At 27.2% G+C, this 17504-nt stretch overlaps 2 protein-coding genes across 2 annotated transcripts in view; one reads left to right on the forward strand and one right to left on the reverse strand.

Annotated features, from left to right (window-relative positions):
• Window positions 1-7967: 7967 nt before the first annotated feature.
• LOC101504565 (protein DETOXIFICATION 49-like) lies at window positions 7968-10047 on the forward strand. Its single transcript, XM_004511545.4, has one exon. It carries the CDS (start codon window positions 8227-8229, stop codon window positions 9817-9819), a length of 1593 nt encoding a protein of 530 aa, XP_004511602.1. The 5' UTR covers window positions 7968-8226; the 3' UTR covers window positions 9820-10047.
• Window positions 10048-14520: 4473 nt separating this feature from the next.
• The window catches only part of LOC101504878 (proteasome subunit beta type-1), a 3591-nt gene continuing 607 nt past the window's right edge, over window positions 14521-17504 (reverse strand). Inside the window, exons 3-7 of the mRNA XM_012719090.3 lie at window positions 17025-17106; window positions 15493-15622; window positions 15267-15409; window positions 15087-15173; window positions 14521-14789 (exon numbers count right to left, since the gene is read on the reverse strand). Coding sequence (XP_012574544.1) covers window positions 14715-14789; window positions 15087-15173; window positions 15267-15409; window positions 15493-15622; window positions 17025-17106 — 517 coding nt within the window. The 3' untranslated portion in view covers window positions 14521-14714. The remainder of the gene's footprint in view (window positions 14790-15086; window positions 15174-15266; window positions 15410-15492; window positions 15623-17024; window positions 17107-17504) is intronic.

Below are 17504 nucleotides of genomic sequence, written 5' to 3' on the forward strand. Positions count from 1 at the left end.
ATATATATGAATTAGATAAAGTGAAATAATTAAAATATAAATGGATTTTATCGTTCATATAATGTTTTAATGATAGAACCCATGTAAAGCAAATGAGTGTAAATGGATTTCATCATTAAAATGTAAATTGACATCATTAAAATGTATATGAGTGCAAATGTCTAATAAAATGAGTCGGTATTAACTGAATATGATCAACGAGTCGTTCACTTGTAAAATTGACTAAAATTACAACTTTCAAATTAAAAAAATCAAAATTATCATATTTTAAAATTTGAAGAATTAAAAGTGCAGTTAATTCTTTTATTTTTTTATGAGTGCAACTGTCTAATACAAATTTAATATGGTAATTATTATAATAAGTGATATTTTTGTAATTATAACAAGTTTCTTGATACATGTGAAATAAAAAAACTTTGTTTATAAATCAGATAAAAGTAAACTACATGTCATTGAATCATACAAGAAGACATAATTTCCATATTACACATTAATTATATATATTTACTGTACGTTTGATTCTACTTTCAAAAGTAATTTTAATTTCAAGTAAGATTTATAACCAATATCAAATGTGATTTTGAAACTTAAATTTATTATTTAACTTGTTTTTATACATATTAAAATATAAATTATTTTATATTTAATTTATACTTAATATCAAATTCTATATTGATTCTTTGTGATGCAAAATCAAACAAATGGTCAAAATATATTCATTTGGCGGTGGTTCGGATGGAGACAACTATAGTATATATTCTTTTTGTAGTTTATTTAAAATTAGCCAATCTTTCGTCCAAATTCCAACCCAATGGTTATCCATTTAGTTAATTAATTCATTCAATCACACACATACAATGAAAACATGATACATGCATGCATGCTGACTTGGACTCTTATGCCGATTTCCCTTTTATACAATAATATATACACATTATACAAATCATTATATCATGCATTGCGCATTTTGTGGTGTGCATGCATTTGGACATTTTGCATGGAGTATTAAGTTAAGAAAAAGAATTTAGATTACTTATTTACATAATAGTAATACACACGAGGGGAGGGATTGACACCGAAGGACTATGAAGCTTTAAGATTTGGTGGTTAAAAATGTTGGTTTCTTTTTTTTATTTATTTAAAAAATAATAATAAACGGCTAAGAAGTAAATAGTTGACTTTTTCATTAGACTAGAGAGCCGACTTCAATTAAACTATTGAAGGCCTTTGGCCGGAAAAATATACTCAATCTTTGTGGCTATAAATATTTTATTTGAGTACCGCATAAATCTTTAGAAAATTATTAATTGTGTTAATTTTAATTATAAAATAAATTTTATTTATTAAAATAGTTTATGTAATATTATCGTTAGTTCTTTTTATAAGAGATAGATGAAGTAAAAATGAATTAAAAAAATGGATGTATTTGATTTATAGTATAGATTAAATATTTTAATTTTTATTAATTTATTTTTATATTATTTATCTTTTATAAAAAGGATTGCTAGTATATATAAGAGCAACTCGATGAGTTGATATGCAATAAACGAAGGTTTATTTGCAAAATATAATAAGTGATGTTTGATTGATAGTATAAAGAGACAATTTTTTTTAAATGTCAAAATAAATGTATTATAAGACAACACACAAGGAAGATATATATAAATGTATTTTTTTTAAGACAACACACAAGGAGTATTGTATAAACAATAATATTCAATTTAGGAGTTAGAAATAGAAACATGTTTGATTCAAATGGGAGGGTGAAGATATATATTTTTAATGGTTTGGGTTTGGTTAAAGAAAAATAAAGCTTTTAAATAATTTTTTAGTTTTATTGAGTTGCTCTCCTCTCCTCTCCTCTCCTCTGAATTTCAAAAAATGGAGGAAAAACAAAATCAAACTTAAGGATAAAATTTGCTCCTCTCTCCTCCTCCCGTTCGAAAATTTCAACAAAACACAAAAAATTTAAAATCTCGCCTCCCCTCTAAATAGGGCCAACGATAAATCAAACCAAGTAAAAAATAATTCAAGACTTGATTTGATTATTACCTCGTTGAATTTGGTTCATTAATTTAATCAATTGAACTTGAGTTAAAAATTGAGTTCACTAAATAAATGAGTTAAATTTGAATTATTTATAGTTCGACTCGTTTGATTTATGAATAAACTCTCTCCCTCTTGAACATATAGTAAATGTAATTTTGAAACGAAATAAAAATAATTTAAAAAATTAATATTAAGACATTCTTTATATACTACTAAAAATATATACAACTTCAATGTTTATAGGAAAATCAAAATTGATCTCGAACATAGTATAAAAATCGTCAACAAATATAAAATGATATATTGTATTTGTTGCTTAAATCAACTACTTCTGGTTCAGGGAATAATATTGAGTTATAAATATTATTTTCAAATAAAACTTTTATCATTTAAAAATTAGAAACAATATATATAATTCTTCTTTGTAACATGAAGGTAAAAAAAAATTTAAGTGTTATATTATTGCTCAAAGTTCGATTATTTAATTATGTTCAACACTTCAAAATCTCACATTTAATAAACTCTCTTCAAAAAATATACCCCTTAACTCTCCTTTTCTTCTATATAAAGAGTATCTTGACACATAAGACAATCAAAAATGGAAAAAAAATTATCTATGATTGATGTTTGAAACTAATTTAAATTATAGAGGTTTTAGTTAAAAAAATTATTTATTAATATTTTAACTTAAATTTGAAGGAACATATTTATCCTTTTATTTTTTTTTTCATTATATCCTTAATTGTTATTAATGTTTTACTTTCAATCTATGACAATAAACACGATAGAGTAAAAAGTAATTTAATAAAAAGTTTAATTATTATATATTGTCTGTGTAAATTTTGTACATAGTCAATACACTACAACCATTTATATATATGATTTTAAAAATAATTATAAGATAAGTCAAATAATTTTAATAATTTAACAGTTATAATTAATTATCAGTATAAAATATATTTATATTGTTAGTATATATAAATTAAATCCATAAATAAAATATTCAATACAATTTTTTGTTTACGAATTATATTATATTATTGCATTCCTTAAGCCAATTACTCGTATTATATAGGATGAAGGGAGGAACATTAGTCATTAACAAAATTGACCATGGAACAACAAAAACATTTAGAGCCAATTTGTTTAACCTTGTAAACTGGCATTTAACAAAAGCTTCATATTCTTTCTTTCATCAAAATTACATTGTTCCTTGCATAATCAAATAGACCAATAATTTTATATGGTATTTGTGATTAAATTACTATGTGGGACACACATGACATTATCCCCTCCCCACAAAATAGACACTAATTAAACATGGTAGCAACAGCCGTCCCCCTTTGTTCTTTGAATATATATTTTTCATCCATTATGCAACATTTCAACCGTACTATAGTTGGTGAATATCTTTGTGAGAATAATTTATTGGAATGATTCTCATCCAACTAGCTAGCTCCTCACAAATTTGTTAAAGAAAGCCTTTTAATTATGCTTTTATTGTTTCCTTCAAATCTTAGTTGTCAGTTCACTGTTAACTGCTTAATCCTCTCTCACGTGTCTCATTTGTATTGTCTTGTCAGAAAATTATCACTTTCAGTGATTACAATAATCAAATAAATTTCATTTATTAAAATATTCATATTAAGAAACAATAAATACTTTCTATTTGTATAAAAAAAGTAATTAATAATATATTAGACATATAATTTGATAAAAAGAGAGTATTTTTTTATAATAATTAATTTTATTAATATTGTAAATATTTTATTGAATATAAAATGTAATGTGCGACATCTTTATCACTTTGTTCTTTAATTTCTTCACCTCAACCCACCACCACCCCACCATAACATTTTATTGTTAATATTTTATATTTTTAAATATTATTATTTCACTTATTTTTTTACAATAAAATATATTAAACGGATTAAGTGTAGCGCTAGCTAACGAAGCCGGCGAGGACCACTGTTCTTTCCAAACGGATTAATATATTCTCTTCTAAATTAATTAATTGTAATTTCCCACCAGGTACTAACTAATCTACAACTAATGAGCATTTGAAATTTATTGGAAGATATTAAAAAAATGGTAAATTAATGTAAAACAGTTTTCAACGTTGAAAACTTGCAAGAATCCATCTGCCACATGTTGCTTTGACAATACTTTTGAAGGTTTGTTTGAACAAGAAAAAGTAGTTAGTGATTAAAAAAAAAAAAAGAAGACAAATGTGAACTATTGTCTTTACTGTATTTGTTAACTATCCAAATATAGAAATATAATTTTGAGATTATATTTAATTTAAAAAAAAATATAAAATTAATTTTTTTTCAATCCATTATATTGGATTATATTCCCTGATCTTCAAAGTGGGATTGAATTGGATATTTTTCCTTCATGTTACAAGCATGTAAAGCTTTAATAGTTTGTTTTTTAGGAAAACACGTTCTAATTTTTTTTCATTAATTAATTTAAATTCAAACTGTAAATTAAAAAAAGAATACAATAACTGTAAATTAATTTTCTTTTTGAAATAGTAAATTAAATTATCTAACCTAAAAATTTCTAACATACATTTTTTAGATTGAAAAATATAATTAAATTATTTTTCTTGGATTTAAATCAAATACCTTTTTCTTAATAATTTTTTAGTATTTTTTAACTGAGCTCTTATATGGGAACATATAGACGACATACTAGTATTATGTACAGTGATACATGTTTGTCATTGAACATAAGAAACATCCAAGAGAATAATTAGTTAAGTTGGGCAAAACGTGGAACATTCTAAAATCCCTTTCTTCAAAAAAAAGAATAAAAAGAAATAGTAGTATCACCTGAAGGGGTGAGAAGTGTATTAATTAAAGTTGGATTAGTGAAATGTGGTTCTTAAACAACCGACAAAAGTCTCCAACTAGTTTTAATTAACGCGCAAATCCCACTGGCCACCAACCGTTTTATCCCGCACAAGACGGCATGCTATTTATTACCTTTTCAAACACGCTCCTAATATATTTTCTTTTCAAACTATTTATAAATATTATTTTAATAATATTATAATAAAAGTTTAATATTTGATAGTGTCATTTTTTTATGATTATATATATGAATTAAATCTTTTTAAAATATTTAATATATAAATTTTATTTTAAAGTTTGTGTATTCAACTTTTTTAAAATTTTAAAATTACTTTAACAAAAAAGATTTCTTTTAAAATTCTTAACAAGTATTCTATAAATAGATATTAGTGAAATTATTTCTTTTTAATATAATTATTTGACATCTATTCGAATAATTTGTAGCATATATGTAGTAAAATCACCGGTTGAAAAGTTGATGTGTCTGGTTAAAAATTTAGTTTAAAAAAATATTTAAACAATTGGTGTATATAAACTATTTTATATAATTAATCCACTTTCTATAAAAATTTAAACTGCGTACAACAATTTTTTTTTATTATATAATCCATTTTTTTCAAAGTGAGAGTATATTTGACTACCTCATCATCAATTAGTTCACCTTCCGCTTTTCAACCCGTTTCATGATAGGATATTAAAAATGTATACACCTAAACTAATTGATTTAGTGTTTAATAAGTTGGTAGAATATGGTAAATTAATATTATTGCATTATTATATCATTATTGATCTCTAGTCAAAACTTGAATTTTTTTGAAGATTTGTTTTCTTTTACTCTTATAATATATAATTCTTATTCTATAATACTTATTTTGTTCCAAATTATAAGGAAAAAAATAGAGGTAAAAACTAAATACATTAAATACATCTACTTTTTTATTTATATTTTAAATTTCTATTTAAATTCTTATTTTATGGTGAAAGTTAGATTAAAAATAATCATAAAAGGATGTTAAGTGATAAAGTGAGAGTTATATATACCAGCATTAGACCACTTCGAAATAGTTTCCTCCAAATTGATTGTTTATGTTAACTTAAAAGATATTAATTTAAGAAATCAACAACATTTATGGATCTATACGGACAAATTTATATAAATATGTTGTTTAGCATTATACAAATTCATACAAATTCAATGCTAAGAATCGAGATTCTCTCTCAATTGAGTATGGAAACTCATAAAGGGAATTCAGTTTTGCTGAAGTGGATTTTAGAATATTTGACGGCCTCCTTTGGCTTTTGTAGCTTTACTCATACCTATGTCGTTGTTTGTTGTGTGTGACATTCATTATCTCAAATTATCACAACAAACAAATGTAATATTACTTTACACTTTTACTAGCAAATATTATTTTTTTCTTCAATAAAATATTATTGTTCTTATTAGTATATTAGCGTAGTTACTCATACCTTCTATAGAGTTCACTGTAAAATATAAACATATTAACCATTTTTATGAATATGTAAATTAGGTTATTAAAATGCTATGTATATTATTGGTTAGTTTAATTTATTTCTTTGAATTCGTCCATTTTTATATGAGTCTTTTGGCTAACTCTGGTTGTTACATGAAAATAGCAGGTGGTGACATATGAAAGTAACAAATGCCAAAGAGATATTGAATGTAGTTCGTATTGGAAATTATTTTTTTTTTTATGAATTTTTTTTTTTTGATACTTTTTTACATAATACATTTTGCTATTTTAATGTTTGTCCTTCTCTCTAAATTGAATTATATTCGTATACATTGGTCAGCGATCGAATTTATGACCACTTGACAATTAAATTATTTAAGTTATTTACCATGAAGACCAATCTATTGTTTGTAAATTTTATTATCTATAATATATGAATTAATTTGAATCTTCTAAAGTTAAAGTTAGTATAATGTAAATTGTGAAAATAAAATGTTAATTAATTTAATAAATTTATGATTTGTTATGATATACTTCATCTAAAATAAAATATAAGCAAAAATTATAATTAAAAAAATTTATGCATCTAAACTAAATTATTAATTAGATATATCAATTTTTCAACTATATTTTTGTTTTATTTTATATATTTCATTCTAAAAGGAGTACCTACCAAATGTTCCTTTAATTTGTTAATCAATGGTTGATAATGATATTACTTGTTTTACTTAATAAATTGATTTCTCCTTTTTAGAGGAGCTAAATCTAAATAGATACATATATTTGTCTTAAAAACAATCAAAATTTCTGAAATTTCTTTAAAATAAAGTTTAATCAACTAAATAAAATTTAAAATAAGTGTCTTATTAACAAGTGTCATAATATTAAGAATAAAATTAAAAAAATAAAATCAGATGAAAAAAAACAACATTTAAATTTTCAACTAATTAAAAACACAAATTTCAATTAATTTTGAAGTTTTTTTTTAATTCCTCAACAATGAAAAAAAAATAATTATATGATCGTAATATTTCAAGCACAAAGTTTAGATTTATACACATAAAAATATATTATTTAATTATTTGTATAAAAAAAATTAATGCCGACATGGCATTGATTCAACATAAATTTTAACCATAAAAAACACGAAGCGAACAGTAAGTCAAGCAGCCATTTTGATAATTGGTCCAATCCCAATAAAAAGTAAAAACCATCGTGTAAACTCAATTCTGCCTCTTTATTCGGATACACCACCCATAATCCACACGTTCTTCATGCTCATGCTTCTATTGTTTTGACACTTTCATATATAAATTTTATTTAAACCAATTTTAAGGTTACATCATTCAACGGTCCACAATTTTTAAGTACAACTTGTAATTAGTTATTAATTTAATGTTTTTTAAACTCATTAGTTCCTACCTTCAAACAGTTGAATTAGGTTCATATTTCTACTTATTGATCGTAAGAGTATATATTACGTGTAAAAATAAAAGAATTTCAAAGCACACACGCTTAGTCTAAACTAAAGAACCAAAAAATGGGTCGGTCATAAAAAGACGCTTGAAATTGAAAAAAAAAACATGCACTTGAATTGTTTGATACTATTACTCTGTCAACTCTATCTATTTTGATTACCATCAGTGGCCGTCCCTGATACTTCAAATTCCACATAAATCCAAGAATCTTAAAATTCACAACAAAGCTTTTTCTCCTTTTTAAACCCCCTCTCGTTGCTACACAAAGAAAATATCACAAGATTTTGTTTGTGTGTTTATTTATTAACACAAAAACACACACTCTCCTTCTCTGTCCCTTGTTCTGTCTTATATGCTGTTTTCATCATGTGCCAGTTATCATCAACCTCTGTCTCCACTTTGTGTGAAAGCAATAAAAACCAGCCAAATATATCCACAACCAAATTACACAAAACTTTACCTGACATGTTTACTCCATTGATCCCCAAATCCCCAACATTCAAACAACAACATAAAAAATCCCATTTTTCTTTGGCTCTCAATGAAGCAAAATACATAGCAAACATAGCATTACCTATGGTTTTAACTGGTTTATTACTTTATTCACGTTCCATTATTTCAATGTTGTTTCTTGGTCGTGTTGGTGAACTTGCTTTAGCTGGTGGATCACTTGCAATTGGTTTTGCAAACATCACTGGTTACTCTATTCTCTCTGGTCTTGCCATGGGAATGGAACCTATTTGTGGTCAAGCTTTTGGTGCCAAAAGATTCAAACTTCTCGGCTTAACGATGCAGAGAACAACGATTCTTCTTCTTGTAACTTCAATTTTCATTTCATTCCTATGGCTTAACATGAAAAAGATTTTGATTTTTTGTGGTCAACAAGAAGATATAGCAAACGTGGCTCAAAGTTACATTATTTATTCTCTTCCTGATCTTATAGCACAATCTTTGTTACACCCTTTGAGAATCTATCTTCGAAGCCAATCCATAACACTTCCTCTTACATATAGTGCCACTCTTTCAATTCTTCTACATGTTCCTATAAACTATTACCTTGTTTCTGTGTTAAAGTTAGGAATCAAAGGCATTGCTTTAGGCGCTGTTTGGACGAATTTCAACCTCGTAGTTTCGTTGATTATCTATATTTGGGTTTCTGGAACACACAAGAAAACATGGCCTGGTTTTTCATCAGCTTGTTTCAAAAGATGGAAACCTCTTTTGAATTTGGCAATTCCAAGCTGCATTTCGGTTTGTCTTGAATGGTGGTGGTACGAAATCATGATTTTACTTTGTGGGCTGTTGATTAATCCTCAAGCAACTGTTGCATCAATGGGGATTTTGATTCAAACAACTGCATTGATATACATTTTTCCTTCTTCTTTGAGTTTCGGGGTTTCGACAAGAGTTGGGAATGAACTTGGTGCTGAAAATCCACAAAGAGCAAAACTTGCAGCATTAGTTGGACTCTGTTTCAGTTTCTTTTTAGGATTCTTTGCTTTGTTTTTCGCTATTTCGGTTCGAAATATTTGGGCTTCAATGTTCACAAATGATGTTGAAATAATAGCTTTAACTTCAATGGTGTTACCTATTATTGGACTTTGTGAGCTTGGAAATTGTCCACAAACAACGGTTTGTGGTGTTTTGAGGGGTACAGCGAGGCCAAAGTTGGGTGCAAATATCAATTTGGGTTGTTTTTATCTTGTAGGAATGCCAGTTGCTGTTTGGTTGAGTTTCTTTGCAGGGTTTGATTTCAAAGGTTTGTGGTTTGGTCTTTTGGCTGCACAAGGTTCGTGTATGTTGACTATGTTGTTTGTTTTGTTTCGAACAAATTGGGAATGTCAAGTACAAAGAGCTAAGGAGCTTACATCATCAGATCCAAGTGAAGAAGAAGAAGAAGAAGATAAATTCTTTGTTAGTTCATGTGACACAAAACTGTGCTCTGATTCATTAGTTTGATAATGAAGGATTAATTCTTTATTATTTTACATTGAGGGTTTAAATGATGATAAAATTCATTCTTTTTAGATGTACTCATTTTTTTTTCTATTGTAATTTGTAAACTAATTTGAGGATTAGATTTGAGGCTATAAGGATTTTTTTGTGTGTTAAATTAGCATGTATGCATATACTTGAATGAAGACTAAAGATGAATCAACTTTGGTGATTCGAAAAACCAATACATAACTACTCTCTATTTTCTTTTTTTACATATTATTCCCTCTATTTCTATTTCTATTTAGATGTATGCATTAAGTTGTCATGTGACCAACTTTTTGCTTGTCCAATCTTCTCTTCACTTTTTATAGTGCTTCTTAAAAAATAGCGTTTTATGTTTTTCCCTTTACTTTTCTATTTATTTAATTCTTAAATATTTTAAAAAAGGAATAATTTATTATTGAATTATTCACCAACATAGATTTTGAGTTATCTTTAAGGTACAACTGGTTAAATAAATTTTGATACAATTTATAAAATTTCAACCTTATCAACCTCAACTTTCTTTTTATTCACTCACTATGGTCCAATGGCTATATATTTATCTCAAAAATTTTAAAGCATAAACAAGTATATAATTATTTGTCATATAAAATTAATTATTACATATTATATTAAATTAAACTAAATTAATTCAAGAGTACTTAAATGAGATAATAATGGTTTGTATATGCATGACTTTTAGATCAAAGTACGTATTAGATCAATATTATAATTTTTTTAAAGCTTATTTTCTCACCTCAAGTCTTCTCAAAAACTCTAAATTTTATTTAGATAATTAATTTAGAAGTGTATTATATATGTTCAGATTGACCAACTCATACATGAATATTTTGTGTATTTGAAAACATTCAAAATTAAAGAAGAAACACCATAATTCTTCGGTTATATTTTTGAAATAAAACCATTACCATTTGCAATTAATCATTTTCTCTCTCTTATATTGGCCTTTTTGTCGAATGTGAATTATACTGTCCCATTAAAACCACTAATCGAATTATAAAATTTGATCAAAAGAAACAACGGGACTAATGACTTAGATAGGTATAATGTTAAGCTACTAAACTCTAGTAATTCAACTTTAGGCGAATGTTAATCCAATAATCCAACTCCCCCTTCCCCAATTTTCTTGAAGGTACTAGATAGTGGAATAAAATTTCTGTTAAGTTTCTACTTTGACTTTGAATGGTCAATATACTAGAGAAATTAACGGCAATTATTCTAGAAACTCCCTCAATTCATTTGTTTAAGGTCAAACGCAGGTATGCATGCAATCTAATGAAAATTTGCACCTACTTGTCATGTTTGGTTCTTCCACTTCAAAACGGTCAAATGTTTATTGAATTCGAAAGGAAACAACTATCAAAGCGAAGACTTTACAAAATAATGAACTTCCGACTTTATAACGTCTATAATCATAGAAACATCATATAAGACTTTTGGATCACTGTCACTAAACTGTATTCTTATACTATATTATACATTTTATTTAGTTCATTTATCTTTTTCGGTTACACCTACATAAATTACATGAACACATAATTTACATAAATTTAATTTACATTTATATATGCAGTAAATTAAATTCGTATAGATTTAGTGATTTCAATTTACCTGATCTATTTATGTGTAACTGAAGAAAAAACATATATATAAAACTAATATTAATATATATTATAAATAGTAGTATTTTTTTTCTTAATTTTCTTTTTTTATTATTTTGGCTAGTATGTCATAGGCTCTTAATATCTTTAGAAATGAATAAATATTCAAATTTGTCTCCGACTTTTATTACTTGTATCATTTTAGTCATTCACTTTATCATAATTTTAAAATAGTTCTTCAAATTATCAAATGTTAATCAACTTAGTCTTTTCGTCGGTCTCGATCAATTATCGATGTTAAACTTGCTGATTTGTCATGTTAAATGTCACATATGCAAAATATTAGGGACTATTTTGAAACAATTTAAATAAATAATATTTTACATTTGATTTACAAGTTAAGATCTTTATGAATTTGTTTCTTCTTTCCCACACTCTCATTAATTCTTGTCATATTCTCTCCATTTTTGTAAGTCATCTGAAATTGTATTAAATAGTTTGAATCACTAAACTCATTATCAATTTTATGCTTATTACTTTTTCTATTTTAAGAGATGTTGCATTTGCTTTACTAATATTTTCCCTAATCTATCTCTTTCAATGTTTCTTTCTTTGACTATAGTTCTGTACATATGTTTGTGTAGCCTTCCTCTTTTATGTGTCTCCTCTCTTTTTCTTGAGTAAGTTTGGAGTATTGGCTTGGATCACAAATAAGTAATAATGCACATTTGGAATTAATAATTGGAAAGATCAAATGTGTTTACAATGTAACCTAGTCTTTGCTACACTTTAGTCGTACTAAATGGAATAACAAATTAACATAAGAGATTATAGTTAAAATATTAGCTAACACAAAATAAAATGAAAAAGTAAAATATAAAAACGAACTTAAGCAGCTACGCGTTGTTATTGTTGCAATTTAGCATCATACTCTACTCACTATGACCTATTATTCTATATTATATATTTCTATAAATCAATGTTTTTATTTCGGTATTTTTTTTTTCAGCGTCTCATTTTAATGTGTTCTCGAGTGTTGTAACTCAGAAATATTTGAGTTGGTCATATGAGATGTATATGACAATGCAAAAGTTGTGGCATTTATCGTGGTTTTATCTTCTTTGGCACTAATGAACGAGGATGACTGCAACCATAACAAAAAATTTATAAAATGAACGAAGGAGTGTGAGAAAAAACAAAGTCAAAAAATTATTTAATGTGTTTATATCGAGTATTAAAAAATATACATTGTTTTAAAATATTGAAAAATATAGATCGTCTTAAAATAGTTTCTAATATTTCGATTATGTGGTATTCAACTTGACAAATATCTAGAATTTAAAAAGTAACAATACTGTGGCACTTGTTTGACCTAATAATAACTTGGCTTATATCAACCGTAATCATTCTTTTTGTTGACACATGTGATGCTTGAGACTTGGTCAAAATCAAATCAACAACGGTGACGTTACATTATCAAGAGTGCACCATGGTTTCCACTAAAGTTTTGTTTCTGACACCAACACACCAAAGTTAAGAACTTGGTGGCTGTAGAGAGTCTATCGATCAAGTTGATAGAAGTTAGGAATATATGGTCGCAAATTGTAAGGGTGGGTCACAAGACTAAATAGAGACAGACCTAAATCACTCGTGTTTGTGTTTTCTTTGTTTTCTTTAGACCCAAAAACAAAACACCGGAAATTCTCGGAAGGGACATTCAAGTAGAGAAAATTGACTGACAAATATATATTATAGAAAATGTGATTTTGAAAGTATTTTTTGCACTTGTAAATAAACATTAAGAGTGGATCGACAATCAACTTTACTTTCAACCTCCCCATCCCCAAGTAATGTGTGCCAAGGCAAATTAAACCATATTATACATGGTTTTGAGTCAGTTTGATGAGCTTTAAATTTGGCATTAAATTCTAACTTTGTCATGGCTTTAATTTTTTTTTACCTCATACCCAACATTATACTTTTATCCTACATTTTAATTAAAAAAATTATTTTTATTTAAAAAAAAAATTAAAAAACAACCAGATTTTAAAAAAAATAGAAATCCTATTTTATCCTTATTTAGTCGGTAATGTATATTAAATTTTAAAAAAAACTGTATATTGAAAAACTTAAACATGAAATTTTTCGAAACACAATATTTAAAAATACTCAAACTTTAATTACTATTTCAAAAAATTTAAATTAAATTTTCTTAAACACATTTGAAAAATAAAAATCATAAGTTACCGATAAACTTTTAAAAATATTGTTGGTAGAGTACATAATTTTTTTAAAAAAAGTTGAGTACAGGAAAATTTATTTTAATATTTTTGAGAACACAAATGTGTTTTTAAAATTTAAAGATTTAGTTTTTCATAACACAAAAACATTTAAAAAAACTGAAATTTTAAGTTTTGAAAATTATATTTGTGTTTCAAAAAATTTAATGTAAGTCAAAAATGTTGAAACTTAAAACCTTCATATTTAGATTTATGATGATTCAGATAAATCATATATAAGTCTCAACAAAGGTGATGTACATAAAATTGGTGAAAGCCATAGGTGCTGAACCCATAGATCACAAAATACCAATTCTTGAGAAGTGTAAGTTGAGGGCAAAGAAAGTAACCTACTCTTTTTTCTAAAAAATATAAGCAACTAACTATTAGTTTAAAAACTTTTTAGACTATCATAGTGCCAATCATAACTATTGAATTATAAAAAAAAATTGATTTTAATTGTAATAAGTCAAGTAATTGTAATATGTCAATTTTATTAAACTTTTTATCATGACAATTTATGAAAATTAATCTCTTTAATTAAACTACGTAAAACAAGTCTGAAAGATGAGGGACGTTGGACTACACAACGCTATTAAGATCTAACTAAAGTGATCTAGAGTTCATACTAGTTGAGATGTCTAATTACACACTATTGCATAGCTGAAGATGATTTCTTTTAAGATAAAGATCAAAATAACCATTTTTTATGCTATTCATTTTTCAACACAATAGACTTAAATGATGTTTAAGAAATGGGCTCTGATAACATTCCATGATAAGATTCAATGCAGATATATAAAGTAAAAGTTAGGTGTAGTTACAATGTGAGCAGACTAGCAATACTTCAAATTGGAAAGCATTTCTCAATAGTGCTTTGCAGGAAAAACCCTAGACCACATTCAGAATTTAGGAGCACTCCAAACATTCTTAGTACAAGTCTATCATGAACATAAACTTCTCTGTAAAAGCATCAGTCTTTCCTTAGATCCATGAATTCACGGTGAATACCACTGGCATTTAGGATGACAATTTCAACCTTATCCCCCTGTAAATACATACATCCAAAGTAAGTTTAAAGCTTGTACTGATGTAAAATGACAATTATGTAAAAGGACATTAATTTTCTGCAATCGAAATAATCCTACATTCACACACAGTCACAGGATTTCAACCGCCTGATCTTAGTACGATGGCTCGTACTTCGACTTTGCAAAATAGGTCTTAAAACACTAATAAGTCATAATGTGGATCGTTTGATGTTATATTTAAACAGACTTACAGTGTAATGTCTGAATATGTGATGGCAGGCAATAAATTGTCATATATATGTAAATAAACTTACAGTGTATATATCTCTCTCAGTTGCAGATGCAAAAACAGTTTTCACCAGATCAACTGCTTCTGTTTCAGACAGTGGAGTAACAGCATCCTGCAATAAATCATATTTTAATGTAGAGTTGTTACACAAACGGGATTTAAAGCATCAAATATTTCAAGAAAAACACCAATTCAAGAGCTTCACCTGGGCTGGTAAGAGGAGTGGGCTAGGGGACTTCAGTTGGTTATCAAGAAAAGGCATAATGAGTGTGGATCCAGAGCCCTGAGAGCTATATCCCACCCTCTCATAGGAACCAACAGCATCATATGTGAAGACACATCCCTTTCCTATTTCAAGTGGAAGTAGAAGTTTGAGTGAGCAAAAACAAAAATAGGAAATGAACAAGAATGGAAAGCTAGAAATAGTGGACCTTCGCTGTCAAGGCCGCCCAACACATTGAAGGAATAATAAGGAAAGAAGCGTTTGTAATAAAGTGTGTTTGAAAGCAACTGAGCCATTGCAGGGCAGCTCATTTGCTTGTTGTGTTGATGCTGATATGTCTGCATTCAGAATTGTTGACAAGGTAATATAAGAACAAGAGAGTCACATAAGGTACATAACAATTGATGAGTCAAACACCACAATTTCACCAAATTCTAACTAACATCTAACAACACAATTAATCACCTTATTTACATTGATAAAAGACTAGAAGCTAATATAATTGATGCAATGCAGTTAGTATAATCAAATCTATCAACCACAACATTCTAAAACACTATTGCATTCAATTATTCACTATGAAGCATGAATACTAACACCAGACACGACACTGAAACATCGACACCGACAATAATTTGAGAAAATAAATTTAATTGAACGTAATCAAGATGTTGCGTCAGACACCGACACGTGTCGGTGTTACATAGATTATTCACACATCTTAAAATGAACACGTGACTGAACTAATTCCGAGACATGTTATGTTGCAAATTAATATTTCCAATAAAATATACAGACAAACGAAAGTTCATCTGCTAGACGAAACCTTGCCAGAGCACTTAGCCACTTTTACTTTCCGCCCAATCCTGCTTATCATATTCCTCAACACATTTTTCTTTACAATTTTGGATATACAATTATGTAGAGAAAAGAACATAACTTGGTGTCAAATATGATGATGATACAAATTACACAAAGGATGATAATTACGCAAAACAAATAAAATTAGGAGTATACATTTCTATGAAGTTGGAGGGTAACTTCTATATAGAAAAAGATGGCCAGGAGTTTGGGCATGTGTGTAGAAACTTATAAAAACACTGCAAATGAGGGTTGACTAAAGTAGTCGAATAATTATAAGTAAAAGGAGACCAAATAAAATTACATTCCAAAATATTAAAATAAATATAGAGGTGATTAGTCAATCTCAAACCTTAAAACTTAATACATGACACACATTATGTCATGATCGGTAGTATCAATTGATCAATGTAACTAACTCTATATAGCTATAAAAGACTCGGTTAAAGTTAAACTTACTAATAGTTACAATGGGCATCTTCTATAAATAAAAACCATCAATGCAAATATTAAAATTAGTTTTGTATAACTAAGAATATTGAGTTTAGTTTCTTACAAGAATATCTGAAAGCCAAATCAAAGGAACATTTATTTTAACCCTGGAGGAGTACTCTAGGTTTATTCTTCTGTATTATGTCACAAATAGAGAGGTAAAAAGGAATTGTGAACTGAGCAAAGTTCTCCTCCAAACTTCTAAATTTAACAAGAAAAGATTTCCAAGAAGTAATCAACATAGTTAAGCATACATATCAAACAGAACAAGAACACAATCAAACAAAGAACAAAGTTTTTCACATGCTAAGTCATCAAGAAAATGTTTACAATCTAAATAGGACTATTAATTTTGATGTTACAAGGATTGAGACTCTTAAGACTCACCAAATGCCTAGCAGACAAAACCTTCTGCAAAGCCTTCACATCAGCTTGAAAACCAGAAGAAGCCATCACACATTTCTCAGCTCTGTCACCAAACAAAACACAAACCCCAAAAAATTAAGTTTATTTACACTTAACATCCTTCAACAGCAACATAAACACTACTAAAAAAGAGTGTCCTTTCTCTAATACTATGATAAAGAAAATTAACACTACTCAAAATTTTGCGGTAATATAACACCTAGTTTACACCAAACAAAACACCTAGTTTATTTACACTTCACATCCTTCAGGCTTCAACAACAGCAACAGCATAAACACTACTAAAAAAAGTGTCCTATGTCTAATACTTTGATCAAGAAAATTAACACCACTCAAAATTTTACAATAATAATAATAATAAAAAATTAAAAAAAAAAAAAAAAAAAAAAATTGGGATTTAACAAACAAAAAAAAAAAAAAAAAAAACCGCAACAATAGAAA

Source organism: Cicer arietinum, chromosome 8 (genome assembly GCF_000331145.2).
Source record: "Cicer arietinum cultivar CDC Frontier isolate Library 1 chromosome 8, Cicar.CDCFrontier_v2.0, whole genome shotgun sequence".
NCBI classification, from domain to species: Eukaryota; Viridiplantae; Streptophyta; class Magnoliopsida; order Fabales; family Fabaceae; genus Cicer; species Cicer arietinum.